Source organism: Rattus rattus, chromosome 1, assembly GCF_011064425.1.
Source record: "Rattus rattus isolate New Zealand chromosome 1, Rrattus_CSIRO_v1, whole genome shotgun sequence".
NCBI classification, from domain to species: domain Eukaryota; kingdom Metazoa; phylum Chordata; class Mammalia; order Rodentia; family Muridae; genus Rattus; species Rattus rattus.
The window spans coordinates 40,686,735-40,705,112 of NC_046154.1; the positions used below are offsets into that span (position 1 = coordinate 40,686,735).

Consider the following 18,378-nt stretch of genomic DNA (forward strand, 5'->3'; position numbering starts at 1 on the left):
GTGCTTCTTCAAAAGGGACTTCTTTCCCTGGGGGAGGGGCCAGGGAGTATTTGCTGTCTGCATTGATGTGGAGCATTAAGAATGGACCCCTCCAAAACAGCCCAAGAATAAGAGTTGTTTGATTCTTGTATACATATGGAAATTTTTAATCTTCATCAAAGGATTAAAGAGAAAAGTCCCATTGAAATTCAATACAGGGTGTCCCAGCTTACACAGAATTGTTCAAAGATGTTTGACTTGATCCTTTAAAAATAACAAAAGACCATGAACTGCTTAGCTCCAGGGTCCATGGTTTCCCTTACCCTCCTCGGCCTCTGCGTCTCTCTCGCCTTCTTCCTTACAGTCGTGTGTGGTCCTGTGTCAGCATGCTGAGCTTCTTTTAGTGGGGGCTCAAGTACCTCAGCAAAAATGAGAGTTATGGTGCCATTCACACTCCCACCCACCTCATCTCTCAGTATTATAACCGATTAGTCACTTCCACACTCTGTCCCCTACCTATTTAACCTGCTTCTTCTCCCTCTCTCTTTCTTCTGCCCACATCACTAATAATTCTTTTAGGTATTTTTTTTTTTAAACTACTGTTTTGTTTTGTTTTTTTTAAATATTTATTTATTTATTTTATGTATGTGAGTACACTGTAGCTGTCTTCAGACACACCAGAAAAGGGCATCAGATCTCATTACAGATGGTCGTGAGCCACCATGTGGTTGCTGGGATTTGAACTCAGGACCTCTGGAAGAGCAGTCGGTGCTCTTAACCGCTGAGCCATCTCTCCAGCCCGTGAGCCATCTCTCCAGCCCTCTTTTAGGTATTAAAAACATCATTTATGGGCTGGAGAGATGGCTCCACAGTTAAGAGCTCTGGCTGCTCTTCCAGAGGACCCGAGTTCAATCCCCAACACCGACACGGTACCTCCCAACTGTCTACAACTCCAAGATCTGACACCCTCACACAGGCAAAACACCAATGCACATGAAATAGAAATAAATAAATCTTAAAAAAAATAAGGGAAAAGAAATAGCAGTTACCAAAGCCTAGACAGCAGTTGACATATAAAAAAGATGTGTGACTGCCCTAGCCCCTCACCTTCATTTTCTTTGCTAAGTAAAGATCAAGAGCACACTTGGGGTCAGCAGGTACTTGCCACCAAGCCTGCATCCAATTCCCAGAGCCTGTGTGGTAGAAGGAAAGAACCGTCTTCCAAAGGCTCCATACACAGTGTGCACACACGCACATACACACACTAAAGACAGGGTTTTTAAAAGCTTACTATACCAAAAATCAAGTCCTTTCTTCCCCCTTTAAACATTCATTAGACCCAACAACCTGTTGTCCTTTTAAAGAACAAAAAAACAAAAACCATGTATGTAGAGTATGTGTTTTTTAAGTGTGCTTGTATGTATGTGCCCTCTTTTGAGCATACATACCCTGGTATGTGTGCAGACAACTTGCAGGATTTGCTTCTCTCTGTTGCGTGAGTCCTAGGGATGGAATCCAGGCAGGCAAATGCGCCATGTCTGCAGCCCCCGGCATCCTGTGTTGATACCATCAGAAGAAGCCTGCTCCCTGGGAACCAGAAAAGGCAGATGAGAAGCCATCCAGAGTGGCCAGTTGCTCACTGCTCCTCTCTCAGAGTCATTCTGTGCAGTTAGCTTCGATCTTGTCCTCTGTCGGTCTAAGTTGATGTAGTTAGTATTAGAGTCGGTTAACCTTATCTCCATAAGGTTATTGCAACTGTTACAATATACAGAAGCCACTTTTCTGAGTGGATAGGAATACAGGGTTTGTGCAGGGACTCTCAGTGATAAGAATGAATTCTAAATTTGTCAAGACACTAGGCTTGGTGGCCTGAGCCTTTAATTCCTGTATTTAGAAAGCTAAGGCAGGAGGACTGGCCATTCTTCTTACTCCCTTTTCTGGCCAAAATACCCGTACACATAAAATAAAGGAAAACTTTAAAAAAGAAGTGTTTTAAGCTAGGTACAGATAGATATATGTGTGTGATCTCAGTAATGGGGAAGCAGAAGCAGATGTCTTTCTGAAGCTCACTGACCAGTGAGCTTAGCTAAAACAGTGGGCTTCAGGTTTAATAACAGACTGTCTAAGTCAAAAGGTGGAGCTGGAGTGGTGGTGGTGGTGGTGGAGTGGCGGTGGTGGTGGTGGTGGTGGTGGTGGTACACACCATTAATCCCAACACTCAGGAGACAGGCAGGCTGATCTCTGTGAGTTTGAGTCCAGCCTGGTCTACAGAGTGAGTCCCAGGACACCCAAGTCTACACAGAGAAACCTTGTCTCAAAAACAAACAAAAAAGTAAGGTGGGAGATGATAGAGGAAGACACTTGATATCAACCCCAGTCTCTGCATGCATTGTGCACAACACATGTGCATACTCACATGCCATACATGCACACACAGACACAGTGCACGCAAACATAGTAGTCTACTTTCTCATGCACTGTTGCCAGTGAGGAATCAAGGCACCGTGTTATAGACCTCGTGCCGTGTTATAGACCTCGTGCATACGTGTGTAAATGTGTGCACACACAGACATACCGTGTAGCTAGGAGCTTGTGGAAGACTTTTCTGACTTGACCAAGAGGAGGAATTCTCATATTCTTCCCATTCTGAGTCTTAACTGATAAAGAAAATCTAAGTTTTTGGCTTTTTCTTGAGTGCAAATAATTTCTAACCCAAGAGGATTCCGTGAGGTTTCTTATATTTGGCCACTCTTTCTTTTTAGGTCAATCACTTCTATCCGAAGCGAACTGATTCCATACCTAGTAAGAAAACAATTTTCCTCCGCCTCCTCACAGCAAAGGCAGGAAGACAAAGAAGAGGATCTAAAGAAAAAGGAGCCCAAGTCTTTAGGTGGGTCTTTGCGTTGGTGCAGTAGACGGGCAGGGATGGAAGGACCTTTAGAAAGATGCTCACCTTAAGACTGCCAATGCTGGGGCTGGGGATTTAGCTCAGTGGTAGAGCGCTTACCTAGGAAGCACAAGGCCCTGGGTTCGGTCCCCAGCTCTGAAAAAAAAAACCAAAAAAAAAAAAAAAAAAAGACTGCCAATGCTTCTCTGGTTTATAGGGAAAACCGACTAGCTGGCCTTACTCCCTGGACTCTGATGCTCTTGGTCTGGCAAAGTCAGTCCCTGCACTCCTCAGGGACAGGCTAGTGAAGCGTATGCCCCATTGTTTAGTCTATAGCCTGTTTGATTAGCTCCCCACTGAATCACTAGTCTTCAGACTCTCCTCATCAGTCTCCTGGTTCTTCAGGTGTAGGCAAATCTACCGTCTTCCGTCAATGAATGGAAGGGGGTAAAGTATACGATTACAGCCAGAGGGCAACCAGACTGTCTCTGCTACTGGATCTGGAGTGAAGTCTGTCTCGTTTGTTCCCAGATCTCTTTGTCCCTGCCCCAGTCCTAGGCTCTTCCATGGTCTTATCAACAAGGAGCACACAGAGATGCTGTGTCATGATGGCTGCAGTCAGTGCCTCAGCAGCACAGTGGCTCTGACAGCTGCCTCTTGCTAACACCAGCTGCCACCTGAGCAGATCTCAGTCTCCAGTCACTGTTCCACAGAATTAAAGGCCTCTAAGGTTTGTTGTGATGGTTGACTAGAGTAGTTGCTGTGGCTCCAAACAATGTGGTCTGACATTAGCTCAGCATCCTGATGTAATGGAGACCCCTGGACACTAAAGCCTTCATACATGCCGTGTGCTCTCATGATTTACAGAGGCCATCATTTTGTTTTTCCTGGTAATACGTGACTATTACTTTTAGGTTTTGCCTTCTTTGGGGTTTTTGAGTTGTTGTTGTTGTTGTTGTTGTTGGAGACAGGTCTCACTATGTAACCTTGACTAGCTCGAATTCTCAGAGATCCACCTGCCTCTGGCTCCTGAGTGCTAGGATTAATTGGCGCCACCATGCCCAGCCAAACTTTTAGAGCCTCTTCTCAAGCGTTAGTATAGTACCTAAAATATTTTTAAGATGCTTACACTTCAAGCATATAAGACAATGCATAGTCTTTTTAAAATTGATTTAGTCTTTTTTTTTTTTTTCTTTTTTTCGGAGCTGGGGACCGAACCCAGGGCCTTCTGCTTGCTAGGCAAGTGCTCTACCACTGAGCTAAATCCCCAACCCCTGATTTAGTCTTTTTAGTTGTAATTAAGTTTCCACGGGGTCCAAGCTTATTGATGAGTTTCAAGGGAAGAAATATTAGTTATACGTACTTCTAAAATGTGACTGTGTCTCAGCCAGGAGTCAGAGGAAGGGGGATCTCTGAGTTTCAGGCTGTTCAGCACTGTGCATGGAGACCCTGTCCAAACACAAAGAAAACTAACTCAGTCTGTGTCTCCTGTGCCACCTTTCTCTTTATTTACTTTGGATGTTTGCTCTGAAGATATTTACAGTTTTATAAAAAAAGACAACACTCTGACCTTGGCTCCCTATGATGCCTGCTGGAATGCTTTTCGAAGAGACAAGTGGGAAGATTTGTCTAGATCACAGGTTCGCTGCTATGTCCACATCATGAAGGAAGGACTTTGCTCTCGAGTAAGCACACTGGGACTCTACATGGAAGCCAACAGACAGGTGAGAATGTGCCCTAGCCAGACCCAGCTTTTTGTCTTAAGCCTCCATTCAGGATATGGTAACGTTCACGGTCTTTACGCCTGAAGCTGAGCAAGACAGGAACTCAGTGGGTTCAAGGAAGGGCGAGATCTCCAGGAAGATTGGCTTCTTGGTCGTGGATGCAGCAGCTCTCCTGTCTGGTTCAGGGTAGACATTTGTGTAATAACTACTCCCTAAGTGAGCGGATAAGCCAGACGTGACCGTATATCCTGCAATCCCAGCTCTAGGAGGTTGAGACGTGCAAAGTGGAAGCCAGCCTGGGCTGTGGAGCAAGTTCCAGGATGGGCATGGTGGCTCTCACCTGTGATTTGGGTTGAAGGTCTGCCTGGGGTAGCATAGCAAGATCTGTCTCGGGATAAAAAGAATAAAACAGATAAATATTGTTTAACCATGTAGCTTGGTAAAGTAATACACAGAGGAAGCTTCCTCAAGAAAGCAGAAATATAGCTGAAAATATAGGCCCATTGGTAACACACAGGAATCCCTAGACTCAGTTCCCAGTGCTGCACAGACTGGATGTTCTGCCTGTAATCCCAGCATCGGGACAGAGAGGCTGAAGGATTAGAATTTCAAGGTCCTGTTGGCTTCATACTGAGTTCAGAACCAAACTGGGCCAGTGAAACCCTGCGGGGATTTATCATTTGTTGTTGTTTAAGGTAAACTGAATTTTTAAAACACGAAAAAGAATGGGAGGAATGGAGAGGGAAGGAAGAATTGAGAGTGGCCAAGGAAGGAGTCGAGGGGAGAGTGGAGAGGAATACACAGTAGCGAGGAATCTCCTCCTCAAAAATAAACCAGGTCTCGGGGGCTGGAGAGATGGCTCAGCGGTTAAGAGCACTGACAGCTCTTCCCGAGGTCCTGAGTTCAAATCCCAGCAACCACATGGTGGCTCACAACCATCTGTAATGAGATCTGATGCCCTCTTCTGGTGTGTCTGAAGACAGCTACAGTGTACTTACACATAGAATAAATAAATAAATATTAAAAAAAAAAAACTAAGATGCAAACAATTACTAAAAAAAAAAAAAAAAATAAACCAGGTCTCAGTGAAGGGGCAGGCGGAGAAGGCCGAGGGCCTGGAGGGTTCCTCACAGTCTTACAAGTGCAGGAGAGGGAATATAAGGAACATAGGGTGGAGTGAAGCATTGAGAATAAGAAAAGAGAGTTTGAATGAGGTCGTAAAAAGTTTAGCTGCTGGCATTGTTCCTGGCAAAATTTTGAAAACTGTCACAGGGAGGTATAACTGTGGTGGGAAGTAGGATAAGATACAGAAAAATATTTAAAATATCATCAAAAATTGAGATTTCCTGGTTCTTGAATCTTAAAGACTGATAGTAAGCAGGTTAATAGTGCAAGATTTTAATCCCAGCCCTTAGGAGACAGAGGCAGGTGGATCTCTGAGTTCAAGGCCAGCCTGATCTACATAGTGAGTTCCAGGGCAGCCAGGGCTACTCAGAAACCCAGTCTTAAATAATGATTAGAGACGCATACTGACTGATGGGTGTACCTCAGGTCCTGACCATAAGCAGCATTCTATATGGATCGCTTATAAATCCATGGAATCCCAAACCAGAGATCTATAAGAACACAGGGTGCCCACATTCACTCAGAGCGGGGTTTTCTCAGTCTGGTCTGGAAGCAGGTTTATAAATAGGCTGAGGTGGGGAGCATCCTCTAATGCACTGGCTAGGCCTGCACAGCAGACAGATCCACAGCCCATGGCTGCATGCTGTAGGGGAATCTCATGGCTGGGCTTGGTCAGTCTTGGAATGCTACTGTAACCAGTGCCGGCAAGACCTCCCCAGCTAGCACAGGCATCATATACGGTGATGGGTGATGGCGCAACTGAGTGGTGCTGTGTGTGCTACAATCACAGACGGATTCATTCTAAGTAGTTTAAAGCGGCCAACTCCGTATACCTTCAACCTGCTTTTCACCTTTCATCCTTAAGCAGGAGTAGTGTAAACCTTTTCTCGTTTTCTTTGGAAGGACATGGACTCTTTCTCTGGATCAGTCTTGATTGTAAGTTTCTCTTACATTGTCCCTCTCCTCACATGGTACATGGCCACAGTAGTCCAGGAGGCAGCCAGAAGAACCCAGAATGATTCTGGGCAGAACTCTTAGTAGTTCATGCCCATTTGACCTCTCTTCTCACGAAATGTTAGGAGAATGTCTAGGCCTTAGGCAGGCTCAGCAGTCCCATCCTGTGCACTGTGGCTGATACAACCATGGCTGAGAGCCCCGTCCCTGACTGGGTGTTGAGCTCTACCTACCTAAAGTGTTTTAGATGTTTTCTTGTCTTTACTAACCAAACTTCTTTCCTCAAGGTACCCAAATTGCTGTCTGTTCTTTGTCCTGAGGAATCAATGATCCATCCATCAGCCCAGATTGCCAACAAACACCTGGTAAGTGCTGGTGTAAGCAGGACACAGATGAGACCGGCACCGGGGCTTGCTGACAATCTAGATTGGAGCCCTTTAACCCTAGACCCTGTTAGCACAAGGGAAACCCCATCTCCATCTTGGTTCTAAAGTAGAGTCTCATTCAAGCAAACTTCTTAGGCTGGCAAGGTAACTCAGTGAACGTCATATACCTCAGTGGATGTCATGTGCCTCAGTGGATGTCATATGCCTCAGTGAACGTCACATACCTCAGTGGATGTCATATGCCTCAGTGAACATCACATACCTCAGTGGATGTCATGTGCCTCAGTGGATGTCATGTGCCTCAGTGGACGTCATACGCCTCAGTGGATGTCATACGCCACTAAGCCTGGCAACTTGAATTTACCTCTGGAACTTTCACAGTGGGAGAAGAGAAATGACTCTCAACAGCTGTTCTCTGACTTCTACACATGTATCGGCATGTACACACACATCTACACACACACACACACACACACACACACACACACACACAAAGTATAAAGACGAAGTCTTCCTAGCAGATGTGGTCGTACAGCTGTAATCTCACCACTGAAGCAGCTGAGCCGGGAAGATCCCAAATTCAAAGCCTGGCTGAGCTCTCCTGCCGGGTGCACTGCTGTCTTGGGAAAGACCTGGCCTCAGAAAGTAGAAGCAAGGGCTGGGGTTCTAGCTTAGTGGAGGAGCAGCTGCTTAGCCTGGGGACTCTCAGAGTTCCGTCTCCAGTGTCGCACACGAATGAAGAGTTCCTAAAGCTAGAGGTAGTGGCACATTGCAGCCATGGCATTCAGGAGGCTAAAGCAAGAGGACTGTGGGTTCTGCGCTAGCCTTCGATACATAGCAGGAGGAGACAAGCTCAGGGTTTCATAGTAAGGCCTTGTCTCCAAAGGCAGTGAAAAGGAGGAAAGAGCTAGGCGTGCTGCCACATGCTTGACTCCCAGAACTCAGCAGACACAGGCAGATTGGAGCTCTGTAAGTTTGAGGCCAACCTGGGCTGCATAGCAAAGTTCCAAGGAATCCAGGGCTACATAGTGAGATCCTGCTCCCTCTGTCCTCTACCCCCAAAAAAAGAAGACGAAGAGGAAGAGACTTCCTGAGGCCCAGCATGGCATTACATACCTATAATTGGAGCAGCAGGACCTGAGACAGGAGGTTTGCAAGTTCCAAACCCGCCTGGGATACATAGTAAGACCTGTCTCAGAATAAAAAGAGGACAACGATTTCCAGTGCAAGTAATGACCCTATCTATAAACAGAGTCCATGTGATGTTGGCCTAGAACAGGAGCCTTCAGAGGCTCCTCTCTGACTTCCCAGTTTGAGCACTCCATTCAAGGGAGCACACCTAAAGGCTGTTCACAATAGTAACGTGTTTGTCTGGTTGGTTGGGTTTTGAATTTTGAGCCAGGACTCTTGATGTAGCTCTGTGTCCTGGAACTGACTGCTAAACCAGGTTGTCTGCAGCTCACAGAGACCGGCCTGCCTCTGCCTCCCTAGTGCTGAGGTTAAAGTGTGCCGCCATGCCTAGCTTAAACCTGCCATCAGCCACTCGGAAGGGGCGAGAGGATAAGATGGAGGCCAACCTGAGCTAAGTATACAAATATGGAAGTGCACACATATGTTGATTCGTTCAATTTTTCTTCTTGTCAGAGGAGGGCCCACGCTTCATTGTTAGTTGGAGCTGGTATTAGGAACGCCGTTTGGTCCACTGGATCTTGAGAAATACTGCTAATCATCTACCCTAAGTTATTTCTATGAGAAGATCCCATCAGATGCCAGCTCAAAGGATGAGAGGGTGATTTCTAGTTGGATGAGATGGTTTTCTGTTTGCCTTCACAGATTGGAGCCGACAGCCTTATCGGGTCAGATACACAAGTTGGAGAGAAGTCATCTATTAAACGCTCTGTCATTGGCTCATCCTGTGTCATCAGAGACAGAGTAACTGTTACCAACTGCCTTCTCATGAACTCTGTCACCGTGGAAGAAGGGTATGTCTCCCTCTGTGCCTTTTTGAATAAGGCTTCTGGTAGCCCTAGAAGATTTGTCGGTTCCACTAAGCCCAGGAAGGGCTTGCTTTGGCGACCAGAAGGAAGGGCAGGGAAGGGAAGGGAAGGAAGAAGCTTGGTGCCTTTGGAGTTTGATTTTTTTTTTTCCTCCGCAATGACGTGAACTCTTAGAATATCACTTCTACCCTCCCACACTACAACACGGTGCTCCTGTGAGAAAGTGCTGAGAACTCTTCCTTGGGGTCCGACAATAGTGAGCCCTTCCCAGTGCTACAGTGACATTGTGCCAGTGCCTAAGTGTCACTTCCCCTGTAATATCCCAGGGCCTCCCTGAGGCAGAGGCACAGGAGGAGTGGACATGCTGTGCTTTGAGGGCAAGCTTCATTTTGGCTTTAACCCAGGCTGGCCTAGAACTTGCTATGTAGCCCAGTCTGGCCTCCTACCCATAAGCATCCTGCTTCAGACCCTGAATGCTGCAGTCACGCCCGGCTGATAAACTGTCTAACTCTCAGGTATGCCCAACCTTTTGACATCATGACACAACCTTATCATCTACAAAGTTCACACTCAAAGACTACACACCTGGGGCTTAGGACATGGCTCCATAGGTAAGAACACACGCTACCCAAGTGTGAGGACCTGACTTTGAGTCCTCAGTACGCACAAAAGCCAGGCCCGGCCACATGTGACTTTAGCTGCAGCACCGGGATGGGGAGACAGATGGGTCCAGAGCCCGCCATAGCCAGCCTGCCTGGCTGGAACAGTGCTTCAGGTTCAGTGAGAGCTCATCTCAAGGGAATAAGGCTGAGCACGATAGAGCAGAGCAATCCCTATAACACGTCCAACTCTGTTAAAGTCCAAAGCTGGATGCTGGAGAGGTGGCCCTGCAGTTCAGAATGCTTACTTTCCTTCCAGAGGACCCAAGTGTGTTCCCAGCACCCAGGTCTAGCAGTTTGCAGTTGCCCATAGCTCCAGCGTCAGAGGGTCTAATGCCTTGCTCTGTTGCTGCAGGCACATGCACATGCACATGTGTGCATACTACACACAAACATCACATAAATGAAAATTAAAAACTTGAAAGTAGAAGTACGACATACAGGATGAAGGATAGAGTTATTGAACACTCGTCTAGCATGTATGTGCAAGGCCTTGGGTTTGATTCCAGCATCACAAAAATTGGGTAAGCAAGAAGATCAGGAATTCAAGAGCATCTTCAACCACACAGGGATTCAAAGCCAACCTGGAATACATGAGAGTCTGCCTCAAAACAACAAAAGAAACGTTTGCTGAAACTGGACTTAAAAACATTATAAGCACAGTTCCTCAGCAGTGTAGTTAGACACTCCTGTAACCCAAGACTCCAGGAGCCAAGGGTAAGAGAATTCAAAGTTAAGACTGTCAGCATAAGATACATAGCAAGACCTTGTCTCAAAATAAAATAAAATGAAGCCAAGCCAAGCATATTGTCACACACCTTTAATCCCAGCATTTGGGCAGCAGAGGCAGGCAGAGCTCTGAGTTAGAGAACAGCCTGATCTACACAGTGACTTCCAGGACAGCCAGGTCTATGTAAAGTCAGAGTTTCTTTGTATAGCCCTGGCTATCCTGGAATCCTGGAATTCCCTTTGTAAATCTGGATAGCCTCAGACTCAAAGACCTGCCTGCCCCTGCCTCCCTAATGCTGGGATTAAGGTATCCAACTGCCAAAACAATTTTTAAACAATTTTTTTTTTTTAAATCACGGGCTGGCTCACCACAGTAGCAGATTCTCAGCATTCAAGAGACAGATGCAGGAGGATTCATAGTTAGAAGTCAACCTGGGCTACATTGTGTCCAAAGAATAAGATCAAAAGGTTGGGAGGGATGGTATAACCCCTATTGGGCTGAATTTGTCTGGGGAGTTCAGATGAATATTTGTTTGTGAAATGGGCCAGCTGGCCTTGCACCCCAGGATCAACAATCTTTCAACTGCCCAAATAGTCCTGTATTACCCCACTCATAACAAAGCACTGGAGAAAACTTGTCAGTCCATAGTTCAAACAGTGACTGATTGGGCTGGTAATCTTAATAAAGCACTTCCCTTCCAGGCAGGAGGACCCAAGTCTGATCTTCAGAGCCTGGTCAGAAAAGAGAGAAGGCTGGAGAGATGGCTCAGCGGTTAAAACCTCTTCCAGAGGTCCTGAGTTCAAATCCCAGCAACCACATGGTGGCTCACAACCATCTGTAATGAGATCTGATGCCCTCTTCTGGTCTAAAGACAGCTACAGTGTACTCATATATAATAAATGAATAAATCTTTAAAAAATAGAAAAGAGGGAGAGCTGGAGAGACTGCTTGGCACCTAGGGACACTGGCTACTCTTCTAGAGGACCCCAATTTGAATCCTAGCATCCACATGTCACTGAGACTGGTGAGTCTCCGTGGATTTGAGGCCAGCTAAGGTTATATAGACCTGTCTCCAAAAAAGGGGGTGGGGGAGCACACACATATACTTTGGAGGCTGAGGCAGGAGAATCATTGAATTCAGAGCCAATCCAAACTAAGAGGGAGGTCCTATCTCAAAACAAAAAAACAAAAAACAAACCTATAATTGGACCACACAGGACTAATGACCAGGAAGGCCTTGAGAGATTACCCAATCCTGCAAATTAGCATCTGGTGATAAGATCAGGTATCTTATATCCCATATAAACCTTTCCCCATTATTTGGGGTCACTTAGTTTTAATTATTTATGATAAACTTGAAAATGCTTATTAAAATGCAGACGTGCGAATTTTGATTGCCTTTTTGTTATGTCTGGACTGAATGTCAGAGTGGGGCCTAAGTCTGTTTAGAAGGAACTCTCTCATCTCCATGGTGTGCTTGTTCCTGGCAGCAGTTATGGCTGCAGAGACCTTGTGAGCAGTGGGTTGGGCTCCTGCCCAAGGTCCTCAGGGCCAGAGAAACACTGTGGGACCACCTTGGGAAGGGTGCAGATGAGACTGTTCTGAGAAAGTTCCTGCCTATCTTTCTCATTTTCTGCCACTTTCTGTGACAGCCAATGTTCAGGAATCAAAAGTCTAGTGAGGGGCTAGGGAGATGGTAGGATAGGTAAGCGCTAGCTGTGCAGGCTTGAGGACCTTGGTCCAGATCTCAGAACCCGTGTAAAGAGGACATGATAGCCCATGTCTGTAATCTAGTGCTCCTTCAGCAAGATTCGATGCAGAGACCAGAATCCTCAGGAACTATAAGGCCAGCTAGCTTGGCTTCAGCAAAGAACCACAGAGGACCTGTTTAGAAGAAAGATGGCAAGGACTGACGTCCATGCTGTCCTCTGACGTCAACACAAACATGCCCACACTCATGAACATAAATGTACACACAAGTGTGGGGGGAGTAAAGGGGGCTGGAGAAATGGCATACCGGCAGACACACACACACTAAACACATGATTGAGTCTATACATATCTACAAACACACACAAATAAATATGTAATCGTTTTAAAATCTAGTCAAAGCCTTACTGTCAGGCCTGGAGAGATGGCTCAGCCAGTTAAGACACTGGCTGCTTTTCCAGAGGTCCTGAGTTCAATTCCCAGCAAGCTTATTTTGTTTGTGTGTTTGTTTTGGAGCCTGGTCTCATGTAGCCCAGGCTGGTCTTGAAGAGCAGCAGATGCATTTAGTTGCTGAGCCATCTCTAGCCTGTTTTGTCACTGCTGTTTAATAATGTGTATAGCAAAGGTGACCTCTGAGTCCAGGAAAGAGTCACAGGTGCTTGTGGACTGCTGCCCACTTTGGAGACCTGATTGAGGTCATCTACAGTAGTGGTATGAGCTTTTAACCTCGGAGTCGTCTCTCCAGCCCTTGTTTTCTCTTCACTTTTTATATTAAGACAGTCTGGCTGAGTTGCCTGAGTGGGCCTTGACTTCTTCTACTTAAGCCTCCCACATAGCTGGAATTACTGGTCTGTACTGCCAGGCCCAGCTTCCAGTCTCCTTTTTTCCAAACTCTTTAATAGCACGTTGATTGCTTGGTTGGCTATAGACAGTTTTCCTATGTAGCCCAAGCTAACCTATATTTCATTTCGTAGCTAGCTGTGGATGGCCTCGAACTTCTAATTCTCCTGCCTCTATCTCCCACGTGCTGGAATCGCAGGTATAAGACACCATGTTCAGTTTAAAGTGAACCATCTTAAAATCAGGTATGTGATACACAGCCTGCCTGTGTAATACCTTGGGAGCCTATGCTTGCTTGACCATCAGTCCCACTTGGCTCTTTCAGAACCATTGCAGTGCTGGTCAGGAAGCTCAGTGGTACAGTACTCTCCCAGGATGTGCAAGAGCCTAGGTCCAGTCTCCAGTATCAGAGGGGAAAGAGAGGACAAGAAAGCGACCCTTTAAAAAGGGATAAAGCCAGGTGGTGGTGGCACACACCTATAATCCCAGCACTCGGGAGGCAGATGCAGGCGGACCTCTGTAAGTTCAAGTCTAGCCTAGTCAACAGAGTGAGTCCCAGGACAGCCAGGGAGGTCTACAGGTGGGGGGGTGGGAGGGTAGGATATACCAATGCGAGGCTGTTTTACGTGATGTTGGGGATCAAATCCAAACTATGCAAACTGAATCTCCTGCCTCATATCCATGATCCATGTCAAGTAGCTCATAGCCACCTGTAACACCAGTTGCAGTGACTATTGACACCCTCTCCTGGCCTTCAGGTACCTCCTCACTTGTTTGCAGGAACACACGCATACACATAAATAAAAATAAGATACATCTTTAAAGTGAAAAGGCGGGGTTGGGGATTTAGCTCAGTGGTAGAGCACTTGCCTAGCAAGCGCAGGGCCCTGGGTTCAGTCCCCAGCTCTGGGGAAAAAATAAATAAATAAATAAATAAATAAATAAATAAATAAATAAATAAATAAATAAAAATAAAGTGAAAAGGCTAGTCAAGGCAGAGCACACCTAAAATTCCAGTTTGGGGAGATGGAGACAGGGATCTCTAGGGCTTGCTGACTGGCTAGTTGGACACAGTAAGCTCCAGGTTCAAATAGAGACCCTGTCTCGTTAAATGAAGAGCCGGCTTGTAAGACGGCTCAGCAGGTAGAGGGGCTTGCTGCCAAGCTTGTGACCTGAGTTTGAGTCCCCAGAACTCACATATACAAGCAGAGAGCCGATTCCTCTGACCTGTATACATACCCAATAAATAAATATATAACAATAAGGTAGGGAATAATTGAGGAAGTACATGCCCGGGAGTGCACGCACACATGTGCACACAAGTATGTGTTATTTTCCTCCCTAGAATGAACTAAAGACCATGCGTGCGTGCGTGCGTGCGTGTGTGAATAACTAATACCAAGATGCAGAAACTGGCCAGTTCTCTAGGATTATAGGAACTCACCTTTCCTCCTTAGGTGCTCAGTGGGAAAAGTACAGTTCTTGCTGAAAATTGACAACTTAAGAGAGGTTGATACAGTCCTACCTCTCTGCCACCAATAGCATGAGCAGGTAGATACATGTTCTTCTGGTAAAATCCCCGGTTTCTGGGCTGAAGCTACAGTTCAGTGGTAGAGCTTACGTGTAACATTGGTAGACTGGTTGTGGTAGTTCATGTCTGTAATCTCAGCATTCAGGAGGCAGAGGCAAGAGGACTGCCTCAAGTTTAAAGCCAGCCTGCACTACAGTATGAGACCCTGTCTCGAAAAATAAGAAACAGCTAGGTGATAATATTGCATGCTTTTAATCCCAGCAGTTAGGAGGCAGAATTTGAGGCCAGTAAAAACAAAAAACAAAAGAAAGAAAAATTTCAGTAGGGCCTGGTTTTAAGTTCCAACACCAAAATATATAAAAATATATATAATGTATGTATTATGATACTAGAACAGAGCCCAAAGTCCACACGCTGCACTGGGTCACACGCCAGCCCTCCCTGGTGGTCTGGGCTTTTAGTTTTTATGGGTTTTTTTGTTTGTTTGTTTGTTCAGTTGGGTTTTTTTTGTTTTTGGGGTTTTTTTTTTTTTTGTTCTTCTTTTGAGACAGTTTCATTATGTAGTCTTAGCTGGCTTTGAACTTGCAGAAATCTATCTGCCTTTGCTGGGATTAAAGACAATTTGTGATAACTGCAGTGAAAGTGAGGAACAGACAGACAGGTGGTCAGAAGAAAGCGTCATGCCCAGTGTTCACCTTGAAACCTACGTGAGAGCTGCTAAGCAGATGCCATGGGCTTCCTTCCCATCAACCCCTGCTGTTCCCAGTCACACCTACAATCTCTGTGTGATCATCTATGTACCTCACAGCACATTACACATAAACGAGATAAGGTGACCCATAAAGACCTGAGTTAGAACTGCTAGACAGAAGGAAAAGCAGGCTCTGGGTTGCTGTGGAAATCTGACCTGTCATTCCAGCTACAGTTCTGTACAGTAACCATTCCCATCCACTTCCAGATTCAATAGAGCCAGTGAGTAGTCTTTAATTATGTCTTTGTCAACAAAAGAAACAGCTCTCACCTCAAAGGAATAAGATGTGGTTTATTCTGGAGCCAAATATGAGTGGCCATGGTCTTGGAACATAGATTTAGGTCTCCCCAAGTAAACACTTGTGAACTTTCTTTAGTAACAGAACAAAGAAAGGCATGAATCAAAAACACTTTTCCAATATGTTAGTGGGTTACATGGGGTAGGCAGGTTACAGCAAGACCTTAGGACTATGCTCTGGCCTTAAATGCTGTCTGACAGCCCTTAATCTTCACTGGAAACTCGGCTTGTTAAGTTAATGCATTACAAAGGTTTTTATCTGTTAGTCACAGGATGTTAGGTTCGGCATGGTGGTGTGCAAGAGCTAAAGATAGCCCAAAATAACCTGTAATTAGGCTGTGAACCTACAGTGTTCCAACCTTTCCACATCACTGAGGTCGTACCCAGTCAGCCTTTGCAGACACAGCTTCTTTCCAGGGATCCTCACTCACTGCCTCCTGTCTCCCTGGGTGTTTCTTGTCTGCCCATTGGCTGGCTGGCTGCTCACTGGCTGTTGTGTACCTCTGACTGACTGACTGCCCACTGACTGTTGTGTGCCTCTGACTGACTGACTGCCCACTGACTGTTATGTGCCTCTGACTGACTGACTGACTGACTGACTGCCCACTGGCTAGCTGACTGTCTGCTGACTGCCCACTGACTGTTGTGTGCCTCTGACTGACTGCCCACTGGCTAGCTGACTGTCTGCTGTCTGCTCACTGGCTGTTGTGTACCTTTGACTGACTGACTGCCCACTGGCTAGCTGACTGTCTGCTGACTGCCCACTGGCTGTTGTGTGCCTCTGACTGACTGACTGACTGCCCGCCCACTGGCTAGCTGACTGACTGACTGCCCACTGGCTAGCTGACTGTCTGCTGACTGCCCACTGGCTTTGTGTGCCTCTGACTGACTGACTGACTGACTGCTCACTGGCTAGCTGACTGTCTGACTGACTGCCCACTGGCTAGCTGACTGACTGACTGACTGCCCACTGGCTAGCTGACTGTCTGACTGACTGCCCACTGGCTAGCTGACTGTCTGACTGACTGCCCACTGGCTAGTTGACTGTCTGCTGTCTGCTCACTGGCTGTTGTGTGCCTCTGACTGACTGACTGCCCACTGGCTAGCTGACTGTCTGCTGACTGCCCACTGGCTGTTGTGTGCCTCTGACTGACTGACTGACTGACTGCCCACTGGCTAGCTGACTGTCTGCTGACTGCCCACTGACTGTTGTGTGCCTCTGACTGACTGACTGCCCGCCCACTGGCTAGCTGACTGTCTGCTGGCTGCCCATGACTGACTGACTGCCCGCCCACTGGCTAGCTGACTGTCTTCTGGCTGCCCATTGGCTGTTGTGTGCCTCTGACTGACTGACTGACTGCCCGCCCACTGGCTAGCTGACTGTCTGCTCGCTGGTGGTGGTTTTCCTGCCAGCTGCTCTCTGCCTACAGCTTCCCACCTTTTGCCTGGCTCTAGAGCATACCTTTAGGATCTTAACGGCTGGTAGGAAGCTACTGCCTTCAGATATCAGCTGTTGCTTTAGCTCACTAGAAACCTGTTCTGTCTCTGGAGCCCATGTATAGAAGGCATTCTGTACCTTCCTTATTGCCCTCTGGAGGAATTTTCCCCAAGCATCCAGAACTACTGTAACTGCTGACTATAATTCTTTGCAATTTGGACAAGTTGCAGAGTTCTGGATTGTACCTTGTGGAACACCCACTGAATGTATCCTGAGACTGCCAAAAAGCAAACTAATACTTGTCCCATTCATACCACCCACAGAGACTCTTCAGCCTGCTAGAAGAACGGGCTTTAACTTTCCCTGGGGATGGAGATGGCATAGATAGCCTGTTTCCTGTTTTTCTCTCCTCTACAGTGAAGTTGTCTGATGCAGAGAAGGTGCCTGGTGCTTTGGGTGCTCTCTCACGCTCACAATGATTGTCTGTAGGCTGCTCTGAATTCTAGTACCAGGGCAGAATTCAGTCACCTTATGTGAATGAGCTGCACCCCTAGGCTTTCGAGTTGTACGAGGGACTGGTAGTGCTGTAGCAGAGCCCTGCCCAGCATCTTGCCTGTGACATCAGCGAATCCTGTAGGTGTGGGCCATCCTCATTGAAGGCTCAACCTCATATGAATATATAAATAAGGCAGCTTTAGTAATCTTGATACCACTGGGCATGGTGGCCCACACTTTTAATCCCAGTACCTAGGAGACATAGGCACAAGGATCTGTGAGTTCAAGGCCAGCCTGGTCTACAAAGTCAGTTCCAGGACACCCAGGGCCTGCCTTGAAGAAGGCCTGTCTTGGAGGAAAACAAAAACCAAAAAAACTACAATATGGATTCTAGTATCAGACAAAACTGGATTTAAATATGTTATTTACCTGTTACATGTTTTGGAATAAATGGTTTAAATTCTCTAAATCTGATCTTTTATCTGTAAAATGTGGGTGCCATTTTTACTGCATCAGATAAAAATGGTATTCAGAGAATCACTTAGATTTTCTCTAATTAAATACATAAGGTTCGGGGTTGGGGATTTAGTGATAGAGCGCTTGCCTAGGAAGAACAAGGCCCTGGGTTCGGTCCCCAGCTCCAAAAAAAAAAAAAAACAAACAAAAAAAACAAAAAAAAAAAAAAAAAAACATAAGGTTCTCATCCTGGACCTACTAAAAAATACTGACGGAGGCCAAGACAAAAGATGTTCCTGTTTTTACATTGATTTCTAAAATTTCTGTGTGTGTGTGTGTGTGTGTGTGTGTGTACCCATGGCAGGGGCAGGGTTGGGTTGGGGTATATAGAGGTCAGAGGACAATTTTCTGGAACCAGC

General features: G+C 46.2%; 1 protein-coding gene across 4 annotated transcripts in view; it reads left to right on the top strand.

The window, feature by feature from the left end:
• Eif2b3 (eukaryotic translation initiation factor 2B subunit gamma) overlaps window positions 1-18,378 on the top strand; it is a 63,372-nt gene that overhangs the window by 38,907 nt on the left and 6,087 nt on the right. For all 4 annotated transcript variants that reach the window (XM_032899785.1, XM_032899782.1, XM_032899795.1 and 1 more), the window contains 4 exons: window positions 2,742-2,869; window positions 4,400-4,590; window positions 6,957-7,034; window positions 8,889-9,037. In XM_032899785.1, coding sequence (XP_032755676.1) covers window positions 2,742-2,869; window positions 4,400-4,590; window positions 6,957-7,034; window positions 8,889-9,037 — 546 coding nt within the window. The remainder of the gene's footprint in view (window positions 1-2,741; window positions 2,870-4,399; window positions 4,591-6,956; window positions 7,035-8,888; window positions 9,038-18,378) is intronic.